The 18,859-nt window shown below is 52.4% G+C and overlaps 1 protein-coding gene across 2 annotated transcripts; it reads right to left on the bottom strand.

Moving 5' to 3' along the window:
* Positions 1–744: 744 nt before the first annotated feature.
* LOC128827094 (peptidoglycan recognition protein 3-like) lies at positions 745–10,945 on the bottom strand. Of its 2 annotated transcripts, none has more exons than XM_054010823.1 (5): positions 10,834–10,945; positions 6,547–6,644; positions 5,787–5,997; positions 4,704–4,822; positions 745–4,010 (listed from the first exon to the last, which is right to left on the bottom strand). In XM_054010823.1, exons 2-5 carry the CDS (start codon positions 6,593–6,595, stop codon positions 3,832–3,834), a joined length of 558 nt encoding a protein of 185 aa, XP_053866798.1. In that variant the 5' UTR covers positions 6,596–6,644; positions 10,834–10,945; the 3' UTR covers positions 745–3,831. The 2 variants fall into 2 exon arrangements, with proteins under 2 accessions (XP_053866798.1, XP_053866799.1); XM_054010824.1 differs by lacking the exon at positions 10,834–10,945 and adding an exon at positions 10,540–10,621.
* Positions 10,946–18,859: the final 7,914 nt, after the last annotated feature.

The raw sequence follows: 18,859 nt of genomic DNA, 5'->3' as shown, positions 1-18,859 counted from the left end.
AGGGCCCTGCCAGGGCTGCATCCACTCACTGGAAAACCCCTGGAGGAGCAGAAGGTGATTCATGTACCCGTGGATCCTGGCTTTTCTGAAATCAGCCACAAAAGACTGAACTTTCGGGAGGAAATCTTTGTTAGCTAGGAAAGGGAACTGCTGATAAACGTGGAGCCGGGCAGGTGTGCGTCTTTGTTTTCTTTCATATTGTAACCACGTGTGTCTGCTACTCTCTCTTATTTCTGGTTGATCCTTATTCTGACTTTAATAAACCTCCTCGTGGTTTATTAGAAGTGCTCACAAGGGCTGTGTGTTTTACGGAGCGGGAGTTTAAGGTAAAACTGGTAAACTGGGGGACACGGCACCTTTGGGGGCAGAGAAGCTGGAATTTCAGTGAGTAGCCAGTGTCAGGGACTGGATATCGCAGGGGAAGGACTCAAAGGGACTCAGGGGACTGGGATGCAGCTGTTGTTAACCTCCAAGGTGAAGTGAGGGCTGGCCTAGCCCAGAGGGGACACAGTCACCACAGGAAAAACTCCCTCTTGCTGGAGCGGGGGTAACAAAGTGACTCAGAGTCACCGAACGGTCACACCCAGATCCCGGAGTCAAGTAATGACAAAAGAATCTCGGCTTTTTTTTTTTTTTTTAAGTAGGCTTCCCGTCTTCATGGCTGCAGAGCACAACTGGAAACTGTGGCTTAAAAACCAGAAAATGAACATAAATCACCCAAGATTTTATTAGTAGTTCTTAAATCTCGTGATTTATTAAGCCAATCTTGAGATTTTTTTTAGGGCCCGACTCATGATTTTTGACCCTAGGTGGTCATACCTGTGCCAGCAGATCTATGCTGATTTGCCTACCTCTGCACTTTGCTTGTGGGCAGGAGCTTTTCCTGGAGCTATTACACCAAAATTAAATGTACTAAGCCATCAAAACTAGAGCGGGGTGAATAATGGGCTTTTCAGTTTGTTGGCAATTTCAAAAAGTGAGGGGGGAAAAATTGCTTTGAGTCAGACAAAATTTCTGGCAAATTGCAAAGCTGGGGTGGGGGGGAATAATTTGAGAATGAACAAAACATTTTTGTTTTGTTTTTGATGCTTTTTAAAATCAGATTAAAAGAATTTTTGAAACAAAACATCGTTTCAAACCGAACCGTTGACACGTTTTCATTTTGAAACAAAATGTTTTGATTTTTTTCAGAAATTTGGGGTGGGTTTTTTCCCCCCCAAAAATGAACAAGTCAATGAAACTGAGGCCAAGCCGTGGAACGTTTCATGCTCACTGACCATGGCCTTGTCGCCAAAAGAAGTTTGGGCCTAAACATTTCACCCAGCCGTCGTTGAAATTCAGTCAACAGCCTTTTGGATGCCCGAGGCGTATCCTGGTAACCTACTAATGCAATGTGGCTCGTGGCTTCAGTTTTAATCTTATTTTTTATTATTATTATTATTATATTTGTTCATAGTTTCATAGAATTTAAGGCCAGATCGTCTAGCCTGGCCCTCCCGTATATCACAGACTGTTATATTTCACCCAGATACCCCCTCTTAAGCCCAAATTTCAGTTGGCTCCACATTCCACTGGAGGTTTTTAAGACCAGGTTGGACAAGCCCCTGCCAGGGATGGTCTAGGCTAGGTTTATTTGGTCCTGCCTCAGCGCAGGGGCTGGATCTGATGACTTTACAAGGTTCCATCCAGCCCTGCATTGCTGTAATTTCAGTCCTCAGGAAACTAAACTGTGGGCTCCACAGGCAGAGAACAGGAGAGAGCCCGGTTCCTGCAATGCCCGAGACCCCTGCAATGGCACGGCAGGAATTGATTGGGTGAGAAAATGTTGGCCGGGAGGGCGGGCACTACCCCAGATTTTGGAAGTGTTTCCATCTGGGCGGTTGGTTTATTGGGAACACAGGCACGCGTTTCCAGGTTTGGAGTCCACTCCCTCTTCCCTCTCTCCTCGCCGCCCAGCCAGAATCCAGGCACATTTCATTTAGGGTGACAAGGCAGCAAGTGTGAAAAATTGGGACAGGGAGCTGGGAGTAGTAGGAGCCTATATAAGACAAAGCTCCAAATATCGGGACTGTCCCTATAAAATCAGGACATCTGGTCACCCTAGTTTCATTGGAGCTGAAGAATTCGTTCAGGGAGCAGGGACGGGTTTGACGGGGATGGACTTCTGGAGGCCGGTGAGGACAAGAGGCTTCAGCAGCAGTGTTGGGGGCCAGCAGGGCAAGAAGACATGGATTAGCTTCAGAACCAAATACGGGAGAACCTCCGAGTTACGAACACCTCGGGCACAGAGCTTGTTCGTCACTGGCTGCTCTTTCAAAACTTTGCAACTGAACATTGACTGAATACAGCTTTGAAACTTTACTATGCAGAAGATGCTTTTAAAATGCTGCTTTCCCTTTATTTTTTTAGTGGTTTACGTTTAATTCAGGACTGTGATTGTGTCCTTCTGGTTCCAACTGAGGCGTGTGGTTCACTGGTCAGTTCATAACTCTAGTGTTTGTAACTCTGAGGTTCGTTCTACTGTAAAACCTTTGCAGGGGAATGAGGCTAAAGCAGGCACTGCCCGAGCGGAGGAGCTACACAAGTTGAGCACGTGGTTCGAATACAGCCTCTGTCGCTTTATTTACAATTCTTTATGGGGTTGGCTCTGAGCTCCCTTTCTTGGGCCGCCCACATATTGTACCTGCCCCATCCCAGACAGAGCACACAATGACCTCAGATCAGAAATGCTTCCATCCCTGAGTCCACACCTCTGGTGGATTGGATAAGAAAATGCACCGCGCTGAATTTCAGTGGAACCTAGAGATTAGAGGGGGCGGGGGGGCTGATAGGAATCCTGGGTTCTACTCCTAGCTCTGGGAGGAAAGTGTAGACTAGGGGTTAGAGAACAGATGGGGAGTTAGGACTTTCTGGTTCTATTCTTGCCTCTTTCATTGGTTCGCTTTGTAATCTTAAGAAAGTCAATGACCCTGAGTTTACTCATCTGTAAATTAGACCTACATCCCAGCAAAAGTGTAGGTAGAATTAATTAACCGTTCCTAAATCGCTGTCAGCTGAGGGGCCAAGCAAGATGAGCTCATCTATTGCATTGTTTTTCCTGGCTAGCCCGTGTCCTTAATTACGCCAAGTTTGTTTTGCTGATCTCTCAGCTTCGTAATTAAACAGATGAGGGAAGCTGGAAACACTCAGTGCCTGTCCCTGCATCACCACTGGTCTTCGTGCTTTAAATGAGCCATAAACCTTGCGCCAGCTCCTCTGCCCTGGACTGAATTTCACCCAAATATAAAAAAAAAAAATGATTGCTACAGGCCACATTCTCCCCTGCAGCAAGATACGCTTGGTGCAAGGTGAAGAGGACAGTCAGGAGCCACTGATCTCCCTTGAATTCTCATGCTGGTCCAGTCCCAGCCTTGACATAAATTAGAGCAGTCTAGGGGCTGCTCTAATTAACCGCAGCTGGCGATGGTCTCGAAGGGCCACATTTGTAAAGTATTTAGGTACCTAGGAGGATTTTCAAAAGCAACAAGGTGCCTAAAATGCATTGAAATCAATGGGTTTCAGGTGCCTGAGCAATCGGCAGAAGAATTTGCTCTGTTGGACTGACACCAGGTCAGAATTTCAACGGGGGGGCTCTCAACTGGCTGGATGCAGCCAGATCGTTTCCCCCGTGCACTGCTCAGCAGACAGAACTAGGGCTGAGAACCCAACCCGAAACATTTCAGAGTCAAACTCTCTCTCTAGATATACTAAGCACATGAAAAGAGCCGGATCCCTCGGCCAGCATCCTCGGCTTTCAACAGCCATGCGCGTCGTTCACCAGGCTGCTGACACTCAGTGTTTATAATGGGGCCACGTCTTGAGGACCTTGCGGATGGGCTGCCCGGGAGAAATGGTATGGCTGACGTCCCCGTGGGCCATGAGGAGGTAGTCAGAAGACAAGTAGCCATTCTCGACAGCGAAGTGGAGCAAGTGCTTCAAAGCTATCCAGGCCGCTGCGTTGGGAGACCTTCCTGAAAGAGACCAGCAAGGGATTTGGCTCAGAGAACCTGCCCGGCTTCACCTCTGACTCGGGACAGACCCCATGAATCAATCGAACGTTTTCTGAGCAGGTGCTCAGGAGAGAGATGGGGAGGATGGACCGTGGAGACCTGCAGCGCATCAGCTTGGGTCATTTCACCAAGAGGCCAGTGAAATATAAGAAGTGTAATCACCAGCCAGCTCCTCCATCCCACTCACCTCCCCACCCCCCACAAGTGATGCAGAGGGCTATGCATGGGTCATGGGGAGGAGGTCTGGAATGCAGGACAGGCGCCAGGCTGATGGAAGGGACCAAGCAGGCAGATATCCTGGGAGCCTTTAAGAAAGTTGCCCTCACCCCAGCGATGTCCTGTCCCTTTTGGCTTATGGCTGCACATGAGCTGGGCTTAAGCTCTTTGTGTTTGTACAGCGCCTCGCACAATGGGTGGAGTTCACCTCTCATGCGCTAGGCCTGATGCTGTCTCCCAGCATGGGGCCGAACTTGACCTACGTCTGGGAGATCCTCAGTTCAAAAGGTCTGCCCCCCGTATCAATTCCTATTGAATATGGCTGTAAAATGCCCAGATCAGTTCAACAAAATCTCCATAGCCACTGGGAGCGTCCAACTTCTGCAGTGACTCCTATCTCCGAGTCTCTGAGCCATGGGAAAACGGGAAGTCGCTTACCTGTAAAGTCGCCCATAAAGGCAATGCCCAGAGAGATATCATTGTAACCATAAGTGTGAGCGCCTTCTGTATTCCAGCCTCGGCCTTCGTACACCTTCCCATCCTCCCCAATCAGGAAGCTGCAGGGATGGGAAAGGAAATGTTTCTAATCCAACATTTGCCATCAGTACTACAGCTGAGGTTTTCACCCTAAGGCTGCCTAGAGAGCCGTACATCTAATTGCCGTTCGTTTTAACCAGAATTCTACCTGTATATCACCGCCACCCGTCACCCTGCTAGCATTGGTATCCAAACAGCAAAAGCAGGTCTGGAAGATCACAGCTTAAATCCACAGCAAAGACAGCTTTGCGGGTAAGGATCTGAAAAGCAGAGCTGGGCGAAAGTTTCTGAACAAGTTTCTAAACATTTTATGAATAGAAACGTCATCATTTTTTTTTTTTTTTTGTAACGTCACCAAAATATTTTCATAGAAATGCATGGGGATTTTCTACCTATCCTAGCGCTGCTTGGAATTTTGTTGATGATTGAGATATTTTGACATTTATTTTGAAATTCTGAAATGTCAACAAAAAATAAAAAATGTTGGATAAGTCCCACTAATTGTTTGTTTGTTTGCATTCCCCAGCTCTGCAGGTGAAACATTCATTTTCTTTGCAAGTGTTTTCTGGATGGGAGGGGGGAATCTTTATTCCTGAGGGTAGAGCCGACGTTTTTTTTAAATAACAAAAATATTAAATGAGTTGAATCCTTTGTTATAGATTCATGGTGATTAGTTAAAAAAAATAAGACCAACATTCCCAAAGTTGGGAGCCTACAGTAGCTTATTTAGCTGCCTAAACATGGATTTAGATGCCTAATTCTAGGCTTTCAAATTTGAAAACACTGGCTTGTATTATACAGATTTCTCCTGCTTTTTCTTCATCTCTTGACCAGAATCAGCTTGAGTGAAAAGCAAAGGCTACCACATGAAGCTGGTTCTGTGCATTAGCTACACTACTGAGCATCGGAGCTATCTTAGATGCTAGTGCACATGCATAAGTTTCCGCTGGATCGGGGCCCAGAGAATGTGCTTTTGCCTCTTACTTGTAGGCAATGTTGCACCAGCCCTTGTTGTTCATGTGGTAATGCTGGATATTCGTCATCTGCTGGTTGCATTCAGCCCCCGTTTTGCAGCTGCCGCCGGCCGTGTGGAGGATGATGACGTACCCAGTCTGCACGGCCTTGAGAGGCGAAGAGCAGTTGGCGGGTCGGCCGCCCCATTTGCCTGGGCTGACAATGCGAAGGCAGAAAAACCCTGGAGGGAGAGAGAGAAAGATGAACCGAAGGGATGCAGCTGCCATCAGCACTGGGCCGGCAGTGCTCTCTGAACACCCCATCACGCCGGAGCCGGATAGTTTCAGTGTTCAATGGATAATCCTGTCTTAGGGCCTGTTTGTGGAACCCATGTGTAAATGCTGAGCGGCCCAAGTACCAATTCTTGGGATTTTGGCTTCCTCCAATTCCCTGACATAAAACCCCGCTATAAGTGACATTTCAGTGACTGTCACTACCAAAAATTTAAAGACACCCCTAATAGCCTTCCTAATTGCTACATTCTGGGCAGCTTCTCCTTTGTATGACTGTGTGCCACGTACCCGGCTGAACAGACGTGCATTGCTACATTACTATGCTTGCTTTAGATAAGGAGAAACTGAGGGCGGTGAAGCGACTTGGTCTCAGTCAAACACCAAGAAACTGGTCGAGACAAGAACAGAGCCCACTTCTGCTGGCTCCCACCCCAACGCTCTGCCTGCCCGTGCCAAGTCACTGAAAGAACTGTGGGTAAGATAAACCCTGGACTCACCCCAGGAGACAGCACACAGGGCACAGAGGAACACGGCCAGCCGGAACATCCTGTGGGGCCTTCCGTTAAAATCCCCAAGCAAGAAGCTTGACAATGACCTGGGAACAAATATTGTACTTTACACCAGGAGAAAAAAACTTCTAGTGCTCCAAGGAGCAAAATCAATGCAGGGAAAGAAACTGACAAACGATAAAGTCCAAAACACAGAGCCACGTTGTCGGCGGCGTGGCTGGATGGATGTCAGCGGAGTTACACCAGGGATGGATTTCCCCCCCTCTTGTGTTTCCCCCCTCGCCCCTGATCGTAACCTAGAATTCGGGTGTGCACGGAGAGGCAGCTCAAGGCCCAGGCTTCACTTCCACCTTCCAAACAGGGCTTGAGTGATGCACGGACCTTCTGCCCACTGAGAGAATTTCCCCCCGAGTTCCCAAGCCAATGCAAGTGAGATTAGAGCTAGTGATAATAATGCTGATGTTTGTGATTTGCTGTATGGACCAAAGGTACCTACGGGCATCCAAAGACATAAGACATGACAAACATTAACGGCAACAGGACCTAGGTATATTCCTAGGGCTAGAGAAGAAAACAACTCTATCAACCCAACAGCCTTCCTGTGGGTAAACAACCAACCCACAGGCCCCCCTCCATTAGGGTGGAAACAAACATCTCGTCAGTCTGGCTTGGCAGGATGCTGAGAATGCACCAGGACATAGTTTGAATGCTAGGTATTAATGGTATGGTAGCACCCAAAGGCTACAGCTATCAGGAACCTGCCGTGGTAGGAGCCGGTCAAACCCATAGGAAAACACAGCCCCTGCCCTTGGGCCCTGCTTTATAAAGGTATTTAGGGGTTCTCAGCTCCGCGTTGCGACACCTCCTTGACTTCGGAGCCTCTGCCTTGCTTTCAACAGCCCGTCAAAAACATTAGAAAAACAATTTGGGGAAAATTTGCAAAATGTCAGCGTTGTTTGTGTTCAGCGGGGTTCGGAGTTGATCCATTTTTCTATTTTTTTGGCAACATTTTTCATGGCACTTTGAAGCAAATCGTTACTGAAATGTACCAAAAACCTGGCTTCTGGTCAATAAACATTCCTAAAGCAATTCTAACTCGTGAAAATGTTCACAACAAAAGAGAAGCTTTCAATAGTGTCGACTGCTTGAAAACAGCTCCAATCACAGCCATAGAAATAAGCCCTTGTCGGGGCGTCTGTGCGGTCGGCTCTCGTGAATGTGACCAGGAGTTCTGCAAAGTTTAGAAGGCCGGTTTTCGGAGAGGACAGTCGCCAGAGCTGATGGCTGTCTGTCCTTTCTGATGGGGATCTCGATATGGAATCCACAGGGTTCCACATAGAATGTTTCAACAGTTTCAAACGCACTATTTCTCTAGTACCTGTGGAGAGGAATGGGCGGCTTCTCTAACCTGACTACAAGTTCTCTCTCTCTCTCTAAGTATTGGGTTGAGCTGCATGTTTGGAATCAGGGCAGCGCCTAACCCCACAAACCCAACTTCCTGATTCTCTGGCTCATCCGCCCAGCCCTGCCTTATTTCATTCCTTCCGGCTGGTGACTCAGCCACTCCCCAGCCAGTCTAGGCCCTGACTGGGATGGCAGCACCCTGCTATTTGTAACACGTTTATCCTCCCCACCCCGTCGCAAGGCGGGACAGGGGCTGTTAGCTCCATTGCCCAGAAGAGGAAGTGAGGCCCAGAAAGACTAAGTGACTTGCCCAGGGTCATGCCGGAAATCTGTGCCAGAGCAGGGAGCTGGAATAGGGTCCCCTGAGTCCTAGGCTCTCTCCTTTGCACTCTCCTTCCTAGCCAGCCAGTGCCACACCGGCTCACAAGAGGAGTCTTTGCGCAGGGCCCAGATCCACCAGCCAAGTTCCCCTGGATGTGGGAACACAATAGCCACAGCGGCTACTGCAATGGCCCCTGGGCTGCCACTCCAGGAATTGAAGCGGTGAGGGTCTGGAACTAAAGGCAGGAGCTAAGGTTCCCTAGCTGCTAGGGCTGTAAGAGATGCGTGTCCTCCATGGATCAGACATGGAGGGCAGGGCCCTGCCATGCACACTCACCAGGGGTTACAAGACAACAATCTCTGAGCTCTGGTAGCAGCCGTCCCAGTGTAACGCCCCACCTGATAGCCGGATTTCAACCTCTAGCACCACGCCATAGACCACGCCCACTTCACCTCCCTTAGCGGGGAGGAGTAGTAGGCTGTTATCCTCTAGGAGACCAGTGGGCCAGGACAAACACTGTGCAAACATGGGGGCTCAGCTGGGGCTCTGTTCCTGGGATTTCTTCCCACTGACCCTTGTAGAAATCCCTGGCACCTGGGCCTGGAACGGGAGGTTTCATTCGGACAGGAAGGGGGAAGTATTCAGGCCGTCCTTTCTGTGGATAAATAAATGGGGTCAGCTGCTAAAGCACCTGCTCTGTTCGCTAATGAGATGCACTTAGTGCCGGCAGGCACAGCGTCGCACTCACAGCCGAGCTCGTCTGAACAAGGCTCAGCGTGCGGCTCTTGGTGGATGGCGGAGAATGCTCTCTGGGAGCAGTGCGGTGCTCAGGTACCGAAGGTCAAACCTCACGCCTGGGCAGGGGACTGGCACGAGGCCTGTGCACCACAGAACTCCCAGTGTGGCTGAAACAGGAAACCAAGGCATGGTTCAGTCTTGCCACAGCTGCCCGCTAAAATGGGTTCTATGTGATAGGCAGCGGCTTCACAGCTACTGCACAGGTCTCTTGGACTTTGCCCACCCTGGGGTAAGAATCGCATATCACGCGGTACTCCTTAACTGCCTCAGTTTCCCCCTATTTTGGCTGGGATCTTAGCCGCAGCAAGCCTCAACCTTGCCTCAGTTTCCCCCTTTCAGCTGGGGCCTTAGCCACAGTGGATCGTATGTGGGTCATAGCCCCCTGCTGGCCCAGGGTGAATTTAACCCAGAAAACACGCTGGATCTTCACAGTAGTGCTTATGGGCATGTGGGCATGTCCCCCGCACAGCTAACTAGCCACAGATTGACGGCATCCCACCTCTGCCTGTCCCTGATTAGCACACGCCTCCCAACAGACCGCTCTCAAAGGCTTCTGGGTAGCCGAGCCAAATCCAGACAACACGCTCAAGTATCTAACCCCAGGGGCGGCAGGTTTGTATAATTTTTGGTGGTGCCCAAATTTTTGGTCCAAGTCCCGCCTCCTCTCCCCCCCCCACACACACACACACATACACACACACCTGCCTAAGGATCTGGGAGGGAGTTTGGGTGTGAGGTGCAGGGTGCGGGCTCTGGGCTGGGGCAGGGGTGCGGGAGAGGATGAGGCGCTTACCTCGGGTGGTTCCCGAAAGTGACCCACACACCCCTCTGGTAGCAGCTCCTAGGCAGAGGGTTGGGGGGTCTCCGCAAGCTGCTGCCCACAGGTACCGCCCTTGCAGCTCCCGCGAACTGCGGCCAATGGGAGCTGCGGAGTTGGCACTCAGGGCGGGGGCAGCACGTGGAGTCACCCCCCCGAAGCTGCCTTAGCCCCACTGCACTGCCGGTGGTGGCGGTAGCGGCCGGGGGCTTCCGTGTCAACCAATCGGCATTTTATGACCCCAAAAAAATGTTGTCAGAGAATTCTGGCCCAGTTCTACCCCTGCTCTCAGGAGACTCTGCCTTGATTCAAACACCAGTTCCGGTCCTCCAGCCTCACCACGAGACCCGGCCAGCAATCTGACGCTTACAGGGCGTGCGCCTGTGTTCTGGGGGGTTTGCGGCACCCCAGATAAAATCCTGAAGCCCAGAGTCAATAGGCAGCCAGGGGAGTTTGCAGTGGGGAGATGACCCTGACTCCCATGGGCTCAAGTCCCCAGAAATTTGGGCCTTCCCCATGTTCTTAAACACCTGCAGCCACTTTCTGACTCTCAGCAAGGTAGACAGAGGAGTCGGTAACTGGTGCAAATGTGACCAGCTGTACTTAGGTGGACAGCAGGGAATGAGCCCTTGTGACCTACCGAGTTCAAAGCATGAGACGCTGCCGCTTCGGCGAAAGGGCTGGCAACCGCTGGCTCCTAGGTAGCTTACGTGATCCGGCCACTAGAGGGTTCTAGCACGGGTAATAACCCTCTGGCATGGGTTATTACACAGATATACCACAGGAGCCCTTGACTGGTGCAGTCTGAACAGCTCCATCACGTGTGACAGCAACCCTGAGGCTTGCTGAGCTGAGCCAGGACAGAAAGGGTGGGGTGGAAATGCCAAAGCAAAACAAAGAGCAAGGGAGCTGCGAAAAAGCATCTAGTATTTACCTGGGTCTCGCTCGATCTCCCCGAGTCTTCGTTCTGCAGGCACAGAGGGACGTGACGCTTTTTATTGGCTGTGGACGTGAGGGAGAAAGGAGATGTTGAAACAGCACTGGAAGGAAAAAGTCCCTTGGCCGGGAAATGATGTGTTGTGATTCGAGAGAAGGGTGAGAGTTGGCAAGTGCACACGTCTTGAAACAGTGCTTTGGCATGGGCGTGGCCCATGATGTCACGGAACGGAGGACAGAAGGGGTTTTCTGGCTGGAACAGAAACAATGAAATGCCAGTCAGTGCCAGGAGCTATATTTATCCTTGAAAACACAGGGCTATTTGGGAAGGGTTTAATCAGCTTTTATGATAAAAAGAGGAAGAAAATGTCTATTATTTTGCCTGTTCAATCAAAGCATTAATGAGGGAGTGTAAGAAAACCCTGGGAGATTCAGTAGGCATCAGGAAACAAAGGAATTATAATGGTCTACGGATCTTCATAGGCCTTTTAGTGGAACGGCTCTTTAGAAACACTCCCAGATACAGTCACTTTGACCCATCTGCACTTTCCAAAGATTTGAGATGCTCCAGCACGTTTCATCCATTTTGGCCAAGGTAACGCCGCCGAGTGGGGGCTCGGACCATCGTTAGTTAAGGTTCCTTCCGGGGAATCCCCATTTTACAGGTTTGCAGGAATACGGTCACAAATCTAGCTCTGAGCTGGGTTCAGACAGGTGGCCCAGAGTAAAAGACTCCAGGGTTCATTCCTGGTTGGCTGAGCCAGCAACAGGACACGTTGTGGCAAGAGGCTGGCAGGGCCCATCACCTCCCTCCTGGGAAGCTGAGCCCAGCTACGCCTGTCTGCCTGAGCCACTCTTACTGCCAGACCGCAGACATGGCAGGAGAGCGAGGAAGCTTTAAGCCACTCCCTGATCCCACCAGCTCGGCTCCAGGCCAGTCCCTTGGTACAGAACACAGCAGTCTGAGGGCTGCTCTAAACTGCCCACTAATGCAGCCAGAGATCACTGAGGTGCAGGGATGCCCTGGCCACACACCCCTTTCCTCAGCACCGACAGCCAGGAAGGGGTTAACATAGCTGACACCATGAGAGTTAGCACCCAAGGGCTCCTGGATGCAGGGCGAATCCTTCACTGGCTGCACCTGGCCCTTCTTGCTCAAGATCAGAGAGGGCTCCATTGGTCTAGGGTGACCAGACATCCCGATATGACAGGGACCGTCCCAATATTAGGGGGGTTGTCTTATATAGGGCCCTATTTCCCCCTCCCCAATCCCAATTTTTCACACTTGCTCTCTGGTCACCCTACGTTGGGCTCTTGTGCAAGGGAGGCCAAAAGGGCTCAGGATAAGACCTATGGGCCCTGATCAAAGGACCTGCATAAGTGAGGAGCTTTAATGTTTCCCTTATAAGTCACGCTGCGCTTAGCACATCAACGCTATAGACAGAGGCCCTCTGCCAAGCACAGCCCTGGCTGTATTTTACCACCAGGCGGCAGCAGAAACTTAGATTAGTTGTCTTCTCCAACAGGCTGCCACCACCCACCCCTGAGTCTGGCCTGTGTCAGTCCCGTCCCGTTCATACCACTGTACTGGGAAACGAGCCTGGACTCTGAGTCAGGGCTGGGGCTTGGCTGAAACAGCAACTGTGTCTCCAGTAATGTTTTCCCCACTTGCAGTCATGTTCCTTTCAGCGGCAATTGGATAATTCATTAAAAGCAGCACTTCACACAATAGTAATAAAGGCAGTATGAGGAGAAAGAGGGGGGATAGATAGATAGATAGATAGATAGATAGATAGATAGATAGATAGATAGATAGATAGATAGATGGGGTGGATGGGGATAGATAGATAGATAGATAGATAGATAGATAGATAGATAGATAGATAGAGGGGGTGGATGGGGATAGATAGATAGATAGATAGATAGATAGATAGAGGGGGTGGATGGGGATAGATAGATAGATAGATAGATAGATAGATAGATAGATAGATAGATGGGGTGTCTGGGGATAGATAGATAGATAGATAGATAGATAGATAGATAGATAGAGGGGGTGCATGGGGATAGAGAGAGGGAAGGGGGGCTATATAATAATCCACAGGCTGTTAATGGTATGCCTGTCCAGCACACCGAACCTGGGCCTGTGGGACCCGGGCTTGTGGACAGGGTGTTTCTAACCCCGCACTCGAGCATCCGCCCTGCATTTTAAACCTGGGTTCACAATGGCTGGACCTGGGTCTGTGCTGACGTGTGCACACTCCACCGCGCAGCCCTCCCGACTCAGGTCTGCACTTCAGTTGTGTCCCCCCTGTCGAGTGACAGGGCTCGGACTCCAATCACAGCCGGACTTGGGCTCTGACCCACCCCCTTGCCAGGTCCGAGGACCCTGGCTCCTGAGTCCTCACTGACCCAAGACTGATTTGTGTTGGGACAAAAGTGGGACTTGGGCTCAAACCCGAGTCAGAGCCTGGCTTGAGTGTGCCGTGTAGACGTAGTGGCCGCCCTGCCAGGCCAGTGGTGAGAGGCAGTTTAAGGGAAGCGTTCACCAAGGGGGCCTGGCCTGGTCCTGCATGCTGGATAAACAGACTCCAGGGCCAGACCGCCAGCACTGTGCAGCAGCCCTGAATTCGTTTGCCAAATAATGTGGGGAAAGACCCCAGGGCGGCGAGCGTGGGATTGTTCCCAGAAGGATTCCCGCGGCCCGGGGGAGGGGTTATTTCTGAAGAGCGCTTTGCTTTGTACTTGTTAAGGATGCTGTTGGCGTGAAACACGATAGGAGCAAGCTACAGAGCTAACCGAGACGCACGGCGGGAGGCAATTCCGATCTGCCGTGGTGTCAAAATCGGGGGGTGTCTCCTGCATGCCTAGAAGTATCTTGTAACCCGCTTGCTCCGCGTCCACCTTGGGACGGTTTCTCCGTTGTTTGAGTAAGTGAATGAAGACAAATCAGATCCTAAAAGAGAACTGGATAAATTCATGGTGGTTAAGTCCATGAATGGCTATTAGCCAGGACAGGTAAGGAATGGTGTCCCTAGCCTCTGTCTGTCAGAGGGCGGAGATGGATGGCAGGAGAGAGAACACTTGATCATTGCCTGTTAGGTTCACTCCCTCTGGGGCACCTGGCATTGGCCACTGTCGGTAGACCGGATACTGGGCTGGATGGACCTTTGGTCTGACCCAGTCCGGCCGTTCTTATGTTCTTAGGATGGGACTGGTGTCCTGACCACATCTCTTAGGGAAGACAATGGTTTGGGTTTGGGGCGGGGGTTGGTATGTGCGTTGGCTTCAGGCTAAGCAGAGACAGCAGCAAGCTAATGGGGCGAATGAACACCAGGGAAGGACCAGAGCTCGGTGCCGCAGGGGCATTCCGACACGCTCTCCGGGAAGGAGCTCAAACGAACTGGCGACCTCCTTGCAGGCGAGCGTGGTCCAGCGGCTTCATGGCAGGGTGGAGGAGTGGATGGCGGCATTGCTTCACCGAGAGTAGAGCAGCATGGCTCCGTTGGCATTGAGTTACACCAGCTCAGCACCTGACCCAAAGACCAGGAGCCAACACCTGCTCCCAGTGGCAATGGTGTCACTCCAGTGTCACTCTGCGTAAGTCAGTGGGGTTATTCTGGCTTTACAATGCTGTAAATGAGAGTAGAATTTGGCCCTTTGCCTGCACTGCGATGTAGCAGGCCTGATTTGCACCCATGCAAGTGAGATGAGACTCCAGCTCTGAAAGGCCACACTATGCACCCCTTTCTACTCCTGGAGGGACCTCTCAGAACCGCACGAGGAGCTTCTGTCCCAGTTCTGCCCGGGACAGAGCACACTGCAGCCCTACTGACTTCAACGGGACTTGAAGGCACTCAGCACCCTTCAGGATTGGGCCCTCCGTTGCCCTAGGCAGGGTAAGATGATGGCGGGTCTGACTCTCTGTAGCTCAGCGCCTTGCGTGGTCATTTACATCCGTGCAAAGCGGGAGTGAAACCTTATCAGGCAGAGGTGAAGCGGGCCTGGGATCTCTGCGATTTATTGACCTGATCCAAACACCACTGAAAGTTGGGAAAAATCTGAATCCATGTTTGCATCCAAGTTCCACACCCCCTGACTGACAACCAAGGCTTTGTGACACCCTTGCAAGCCATGGCACTGTTATAAGCCCCATTTTATGGGTGGGGAAACTGAGGCATGGAGCCATTAAAGCGACTTGCTCAGAAGCAGCACAGAAAACTAGAGCCAGATGTAGAAACCAGCTGTTCTGAGGCTCAGGTCTGTGACCTTAACCACAGAATCACCCTTCCCTCCACAGCTGTGCAGTCCCATAGCATGGAGTGAAGGAAGAGCGCGCCTTCCTGACCCTACCTGGTGCTCTGTTCATGCCCTGAAGCATGAGGGCTGGTGACCCACATTTTTTATTCCAGCAGATGCTGGTCTCATGATTCTGGTGAACATCGGCTCCATTTCCGAATGGGGCGAGGCGACATTCCTCGATGGTCCCCTGGGGCAATGAACTTCATGGGATAATTGTGCAGTGTGTAAAAGACTCATCTCCTGGTGTCTATTTTTGTCATCTGCTAATTTCATCAGCTTCCTACTGAGCGTGTGTGTTGTTCTGCCGCCACTTAGGCCGGGCGGGGCCCTGAGCCCTTTTCTACTCGGCACTGAAGAAAGCAAGAACGGTGACAAGACATAACGAGGGCCTGATTCTGAGTTACACCCCCTGTAAGTCACTGCAGCGGGAAAAAAGAGCCTTAGAGTGTCTGGAACCTCCCTTGGGCAGGGGGCCTCAGCAGCCCACCCTGCTCACTGCCGCTGGCCTGGGGTTGGGAGCAGGGCTGTGGCCTGGGAGAACCAGAGCACAAATTAGAGCAGCGTTAAGGCTGCTCTAACTGACCCCAGGAGCCAGGCAGGGCCAAAAGCTAATCCCCCCACCCCACCCCCACACACACACATCCTGCCCCAAGGGCTGGAACCAGGTAGCAGATTTGGGTCCCCGGCGCGCTACGCACCTCAGATCAGAAGCCCGGAGTGGCCAGAGCAGTGACGGTGATGGGGTGGAGGCTACACGAGGAGGGGTTTGGAATGGGCTGAAGGCTGAACGTTACCTCAGGGGATGGAGGCATGCAGCCAGCCGGCCTTTCCCCTGACACTCGTCAGCCCCTGGGCCAGGTGCTCCTCTCACACCTGTGCACCTCCTTTGCCCCCCCCCCGTGAAGTTCATGCATCTTATGCCATGTCAGACAGAAATCCATGTCTACAGCTTCCCCCCGTCCACTAGGCCGGCCACCCTGTCAAAGGAGCAAACGTAGGCTGGTGTGGGATGATTTGTTCTTGATAAATCCACGCTGCCTGCTCCTTGGCCCCCTCGGAGCCCTAGAGGCTCACAAGTGGATTGTTTAATAACGCATTGGGCTCCTAAGTACCAGCACAATCCACGCTATACTTCCCTGGAAGGCTCATTCTGTTTCTAGCACGGTATTTGCCACACCCCATTGCAACACTCGTGCGTCCCAGAACATGCTCGCTCGCTCTCTTGGGTAAGCCAGGCTGATCACTGCAAGGCCGGGCCCTCTGGGCATGTGTGTGTTGATGGATTCTTAAGGCCAGGGGGAAATCGTAGAATCACAAGGTTAGAAGGGACCGCAAGGGTCATCTGGTCTAAGCCCCTATCAGCATCGCCCCAGTGACATCCATGGGGCTACATCAATTTATACCAGCTGAGAATCAGGCCCCCTCAATTCCCAGCCCAACTATCTGTTCCAACCTCCCGCATAAGATAAGCCACAGAACTGACTCAGGGATCCCGACACGGAGCCTGATCATTCGTAGTTGAACTAGCAGGTGCATGTACATCTAAAGGTGTCTGCATCCTCTGGGCAGGGCCCCAATATGACCTGATGTTCTCCCCTCATTCCCCCTTGTCCTCCCCCCCACAACACACACACATATCCCAACCTACCTTCTCTGGTGGGTGGTCTTCCACCACCCTCCCGTACTGAGGTATCTTCTCCCAGGGGCTAACCAAGCATCCGAGATGGCCCCATGGCCACCATCCAAACGGGGGACTCTAGCACTAGAGGTGCAGATAACAGGCCTGTCTGCGTCTCCCCACCTGCCCAAAGAATTAACCCCCTCCGGGCCTGCTGCAGCGAAGCAGAGCTGTAAGGGAGGGCACGTGGCTGGGGTGGGGAGGGGAAGGCTTCCAAAGCACGGAGCATTTATTGCTTCTCTGAACCTAATCTGCAGGGGCCTGACTTTTCGGAGGCGCTCCCTACGAGTGTTCTACCCCAAGGAGTAATTGGCTGGTGCGGGTCGGTGTCACGTGGTCTCTACCCCGCCATACAAGCTCGCATGGACTAGTCGCTCCCTTGCCTTGTTGCTTTCAAGGTGGCAACGTCTAGTCTGTGCCGTTACAGAGTCGTCGCCCCGTGGGGCTGGAAGGGACCTCAAGAGGTTTGCTGGCCGAGCCAAGAAACCTACATCAGCCCTGACGGGGAAGTGTCCAACCCGTCCTGAAAAACCTCCCGTGATGGGGATTGTGCCCCTTGGTCACCGGTTCTAGAGCTTAGCTCTCTCACGCATCAAGCCTGCTCTTCAGACTCGACAACATAAAGGCGCTGGCATGCCTGCCAAGGGCAGAGGCGGCTCCAGGCACCAGCGCAGCAAGCGTGGGGGGGGGGCAGCGTGCCGGTCCCCGTGAGGGCGGCACTCAGGCAGCCTTCGGCGGCATGCCTGCGGGAGGTCCACCGGTCCCGCAGTGTCAGCGGCAATTCAGCAGTGGGTACGCCGAAGCCGCGGGACCAGCAGATCACCCGCAGAAACGCCACCAAATCCGTGTGACTGCGGACCGCCCGCAGGCGCGCCGCCGAAGGCTGCCTGACTGCAGTGCTTGGGGCGGCAAAAAACATAGCGCTGCCCCTGGCCAAGGGGGGTGGTCTTGTGGGTAAGGTGTTGACCTGGGTCTATGGACACCAGGTTCTATTCCCAAACCTGTCCCAGGTAAATCACTCCATCTCGCTGGGCCTCAGTTTCCTGTGAAATAGAGTTAAATAGAGTCCCCTGGGGAGGTTGAAAGGCTCGATTCGCTAAGGACTGTGAGGGTGCAGCTAGTCTGAGGAAGGTGGAGCCCTGTAAGAAATTAAACGAAGCCGGCCTGCATTCCTGGAAAGATTCACCTTTGCTGAAACCACGTCTAATTCTGGAAGCAGTTATTTCAAACCCACCGTGCAGCGTTCCTCACCCTTCTAGATTCGGCAGGCCCCTTCTTGCCCCTCCTCGGGGGTCCTGGGCCCCACTGAGGAATGCTGCGCCACCAGAATGTGGACGGTAGAGTTTTAACGAGGCCTCCTGTTTGGACAATCCCCCGGGGGACTGGTGCGGGAGAAGTAATCCCTGTGCACGCTGCCCAGTGCCCCAGCAGCGCTGGGAACCTCCCTCCAGCCCAGCACGGGAGAGAACGGCCAACCTGCAAACCTCAGAACGAGTTACACCGAGCAAAGGGTGCAGGACTGAGCCCCTCCCATGGCAAATGAGAGCCTGGGCTTAGGTTCATCCCTGGGTTATGCCAATGCAGCCCCCGGTGCCGGGCCCCTGGTAGGAATGGTGGGGAGCTCCCGTTGGTGCAACAGGGGACAGCGAAGAACGAAGCAGGCGTGGCACAGAGCAGGCTGGAGAGGGGACAACTCAGTACAACTCCCTCCCTCCCCTTGGCACAGCTCCTCTGCCCTCCCACCCCACAGGCACGAATGCTGCCCACTCCCAACCCAGCATCATCCCTGAATGAGGCAGGGGCGGGGAGACTGTCCGGCCCAGGAGGTGAATGCCCCCTGGTGCCCAGCCGGCCTTGAACCTTGCACTGGGATCAGTCTATCCCTTCCTTGCCTTTCCCGCATTGGGAGCGGGATCCGGGCTGGAGAACCGCTGATCTAGCCCCAGGCGCAGCTCTGATTCAGCAGGGCCCCTGATGGGTCAGGAGGCAGCGTGATTGTCGCTTTCCTCACCATGTTGGTGTAACAGCCCGGGATGATGCAACACGA

The sequence above is a fragment of the Malaclemys terrapin genome, chromosome 21, assembly GCF_027887155.1.
Source record: "Malaclemys terrapin pileata isolate rMalTer1 chromosome 21, rMalTer1.hap1, whole genome shotgun sequence".
NCBI classification, from domain to species: domain Eukaryota; kingdom Metazoa; phylum Chordata; order Testudines; family Emydidae; genus Malaclemys; species Malaclemys terrapin.
The sequence above is the reverse complement of the archived record's forward strand: the minus strand, read 5'-3'. Positions and strand labels throughout refer to the sequence as shown.

Excerpts from the sequence above, each read along its gene's own strand:
- LOC128827094 (XM_054010823.1), bottom strand. The coding sequence starts at position 6,595 with ATGTTCCGGCTGGCCGTGTTCCTCTGTGCCCTGTGTGCTGTCTCCTGG. Across the intron at positions 4,823-5,786 it reads TGGTGCAACATTGCCTACAA|CTTCCTGATTGGGGAGGATG; the intron begins GTAAGAGGCAAA and ends CCATCCCTGCAG. Across the intron at positions 4,011-4,703 it reads CTTTATGGGCGACTTTACAG|GAAGGTCTCCCAACGCAGCG; the intron begins GTAAGCGACTTC and ends GGTCTCTTTCAG.